General features: G+C 38.2%; 1 protein-coding gene across 3 annotated transcripts in view; it reads left to right on the top strand.

Annotated features, from left to right (window-relative positions):
• gabra2b (gamma-aminobutyric acid type A receptor subunit alpha2b) overlaps window positions 1-4,191 on the top strand; it is a 40,791-nt gene that overhangs the window by 16,505 nt on the left and 20,095 nt on the right. For all 3 annotated transcript variants that reach the window (XM_032510890.1, XM_032510891.1, XM_032510892.1), the window contains 2 exons: window positions 457-539; window positions 1,433-1,576. In XM_032510890.1, the coding sequence (XP_032366781.1) occupies window positions 457-539; window positions 1,433-1,576 (227 nt within the window). The remainder of the gene's footprint in view (window positions 1-456; window positions 540-1,432; window positions 1,577-4,191) is intronic.

Below are 4,191 nucleotides of genomic sequence, written 5' to 3'. Positions count from 1 at the left end.
GCCTTAAAAATCCTTTATCGGTCGGGCTCTATTGTTCACATAAATTCTTCATGTATCCTATTTTATCCAATTTAGCATCTGTGTTGCCACCATGCGCTTTCAGGAAATACTATTTGAATGATAACCTGTTGCGAGTTATTTTCAGTGGTTGAATATTGTTGTATGACAGTACAATTGCATACAATGCAGATTCTTATCAAAGAGCTAACCTACCATCTCACCTTGACATACGTTAGTCTTTTGATGCCTAATGGTCTCTGCAGCTCCCTGTTTCCTTTGCACTGCTGATTACAGTTAAGATTAATTATTGTTCTATCAAAGCATTACAGATGGGAAGCGTCTTGAATAGTGCATGAGGCTTATGGGGTTTTCTTTTTCTTTCTTTTTTGAGAAGGTGCCTAATTTGTGCTGTTTACTTTTCATAAGTCTCCTTAATTGTCTGTGAATTGGATGCAGGTTAACTGTGCATGCGGAGTGTCCAATGCATCTGGAGGATTTTCCCATGGACTTTCATTCCTGTCCACTAAAATTTGGCAGCTGTGAGTAACTCTGATGATGGTAGCGCTTCAGGGACCCTTAAGTAAAATGCTATTTTCTGTTTTTTCTTCTTCTCCGTAAGAATTTGGTGAAGCTGGAATGCATGGCTCACTTTTCTGGCAGTAGCCCTTCAAATTTCATACATATATACAGTATATCTTTATATATAATAACTGACAGATGAAAGACTAAGTGCTAAGGTCACCAATGAATATGGGGAAAGGACTCTAAACTCATCCAAATATTTTATTTTGTTAATTTAGATCTGTATTAATCACTATTTTATTGCTATTGTTTCTTTACATTTGGATGAAAATTGTTTTGCTCTATGCTGCTTTTAAGACATTGGTTCAAAAACAAGGGCTTATTAATGATCAGAGCATCAGTACATGGTGGGTCATGTCTGAAATGCCTTGACTTCTCACATTAATTACATTTCCCATTTACTTTTAATGCATGTACAGTATGTGGCAACCTACAGTAGTTCACATGAAGCTCACAACAGTCCTTGCAGTAATCTGTAGGATGACATGATTGGCAGGACATTTCAATAATTGTATATTGAGGAAAAATTCAGTTTTTACAGACATTCATAGGCTATGAGACTAGCTTTCAAATTTCATATTCAGTGCATGCTTTGACTGATTGCAAAGGGCAAATGTCACTGTGCATCAATTGCTTGTTGGCGTTTTTATGTATTCCATCTTCAGCCACTGAGAGATTGCTTTCTCCCTACAGTATTCCTATTTTTTTTTTTTTTTAGAAACCCAGCTTAAAACACAATGTAGTGGGGGCTTTTCATTTGGGTCACTGACATAATTTCTCGAAAAATCATCAATAGCTGCGGCTGCCCCAGATTTATCCCCTATGGGTTTATCCTCTTCTCTTTTTTTAGATGCCTACACAATCTCAGAAGTGACTTATGCTTGGACTCGAAATGCCTCCGACTCCGTGGTGGTGGAAGGAGAAAGCTCCCGCCTGAACCAGTATGACCTGCTTGGCCAAACGGTCGGACAAGAAACTATCAAATCGAGCACAGGTAAGCTTTGTGGAGGTCTAGAGGAATTTGAATCCACCTCATGACTCCTCCACCTCCCACTAACCTATGTCCTCCACAGTAAACATTCCTTAGAAAATGTCTCAGAATTAGCAAAGAAATGGTATTTTCAAATACTTAAAGTGCTCATTATGCTTTTGGCTTTTTTCCGTTTCTTTTTCGTGTTATATACCTTTTTGTGCACGTTATAGGTTTACAAAGTGAAAAAGCCCAAAGTCCCCCCCCCCCCAAGAGACTTACCATCTCCGACAGAAAACGCTGTTCACAAACTGCTTCAAACAGCTCGATTGTAGTCCAGCCTTTACTCGCCTAGCTGTTAGCGTGGCACTCCCTCATACTCATCCCTCATTCTAAATGGCTAGTAGTCCTTACCTAGGTACTGTCAAGGCATGCCCGCATACTCTGCTTCTGACTGGCTAGTAGTCCTTACTAGCTACTGTCAGGGCACACCCTCATACCTGCTTCTGACTGGTAGTAGTCCTTACTAGGTACTGTCAGGGCCCTATACTCTCTTCTGACTGGCTAGTAGTCCTTACCTAGGTACTGTCAGGGCCCTCATACTCTGTTCTGACTGGCTAGTAGCGCTAGTATCGGGTCGTTACCTAGGTACTGTCAAGGCATGCCCGCATACTCTGCTTTGACTGGCTAGTAGTCCTTACCTAGTATGTCAGGGCACACCCCATACTCTCGTTTGACTGGAGTAGTCCTTACCTAGGTACTGTCAGGGCCCTCATACTCTGCTTCTGACTGGCTAGTAGTCCTTACCTAGGTACTGTCAGGGGCCTCAACTGCTTCTGACTGGCTAGTAGTCCTTACCTAGGTACTGTCAGGGCCCATACTCTGCTTCTGACTGGCTAGTAGTCCTAACCTAGGTAGTCAGGGAACGCCCTCATACTCTGCTTCTGACTGGCTAGTAGTCCTTACCTAGTACTGTCAGGGAACACCCTCATACTCTGCTCTGAATGGTAGTGGATGTGTTTTTTTTCCGGGGGGGTTTGGTTTTTTAATTTGTCTGGTTTATGTTTTTGTTTGGGTTTTATAGGGGGTGTGGGGTGTGCGGTTTATATCGTTTTGTTTTTGGCACGTTTTTTTATTGCGTTTTTTTGTGGGTAATTTTGTTTTGTGAATTGTATGTTGGAATTTTTTATTGATGGATTATTTTGTTCATTGTGGATTTTTTTTGTTTTTTCTTGTTTTTATTTTTTTTTGTTTTTTTTTATTTGTGTTTTTTGTGCTTTTGTGTTGGTTTGTTTATTTTCTGTTTTTTTTTTTTTTTCTTTATTATTTTTTGTTTCTCTTATTCTTTTTTTTTTTTTCTTTTTTTTTTTTTTTGTCTCTTTTATTTTTTCATTTTTTCCTTTTTTTTCTTTTGTTTCTTTTTTTTCTTGTTTTTTCTTGTTCTTTTGTTTCTTCTTGCTTTTTGTTTTTTTCCTTCTCTTTTTTTTTTTTTTTTCTGTTTCTGCCTTTTTCCTTTTTTTTTGTCCTTTTTTCTTCTTGTTTTTCCTTTTGTTTTTTTGTTTCTTTTTTTATTGTTTTCTTTTTTTCTTCTTTTCCTCAACCTTTTGTGTTTTTTTTTCTTTTTTTTCTTTTTTTTTGCTTTTTTTTTTTTTTTTTTTTTTTTTCTTTTTTCGTTACCTAGGTACTGTCAGGGAACACCCTCATACACTGCTTCTGACTGGCTAGTAGTCCTTACCTAGCTACTGCACATGTGCGACTTCCAACAAAGATGGAACAGAAGTGAGATGTCTTACTCTGTAGCTAAAACTGAGAGCTCAACACACAGGGTGAAAATAGGAGCTGCACTAATGTGCGGTACAAAAATTAAACCGCATAATCCTATTCTGGTACAACCTCAAAATACAATTATGAACCTGCATAATATGAGCACTTTAAGAAATGATGAAGCCACACTAGATAGTTGTCAGCTGGCACGCAGCTAAATGTGGCTATTTAATAGCTGTTTCTAATACAACCTTTAGTGACAAAACCAGTGCAAATACAACACCTGAAAACTGACATCTGTAGCTCCAACCTGCTTAGGTTTGTGGAATTAGCATCCTAAATATCTTTATTACTCGGTTCCAAACTGTTTGAGTGTTAAAATCAAACTGTGAGGATTTTATGCTTGTTTGGGTGTATGTTGAACTTGTCCACCTCCTACATGTTGCAGGAGGCGGCTGTAGCTTTCTGGGAAGCGCTTGCTAAGTTTTGTATTTTTGCTACTGACTTGGCTTGGCTTGAAAATGCAGAGAAACATTTGTTCTGGCTTCCTCTGCATGACAAACATTCGACAAAACAGGGATTTGGCAGGCATACATCTTGAACTTTGTTTTGTATAAGATAAGATAAGATAAACTCTTTGTTGTCATTGCACAACTTCGTACAATTTCATGGTATGAGACACATACCATGAAATTGTGAGTGCCACAACTGAAAGTGCATTAGAGATGATAACAAAACAATGGATAAATAGCTAAAAACAAGAATAATTTAAGACTTGCATATGATACTGTATATTGCACATGTTGTTTAATAATAAAGGCTGTATTATGTTAATATGCATTTAGCATGGCCTAGAGACCCCCCCCCCCCCAAAA

This window comes from Etheostoma spectabile, unplaced genomic scaffold (assembly GCF_008692095.1).
Source record: "Etheostoma spectabile isolate EspeVRDwgs_2016 unplaced genomic scaffold, UIUC_Espe_1.0 scaffold273, whole genome shotgun sequence".
In the NCBI taxonomy this organism is placed as follows: Eukaryota; Metazoa; Chordata; class Actinopteri; order Perciformes; family Percidae; genus Etheostoma; species Etheostoma spectabile.
Note: the sequence above shows the minus strand (reverse complement) of the source record. Positions and strands in the feature narration are given on the sequence as shown.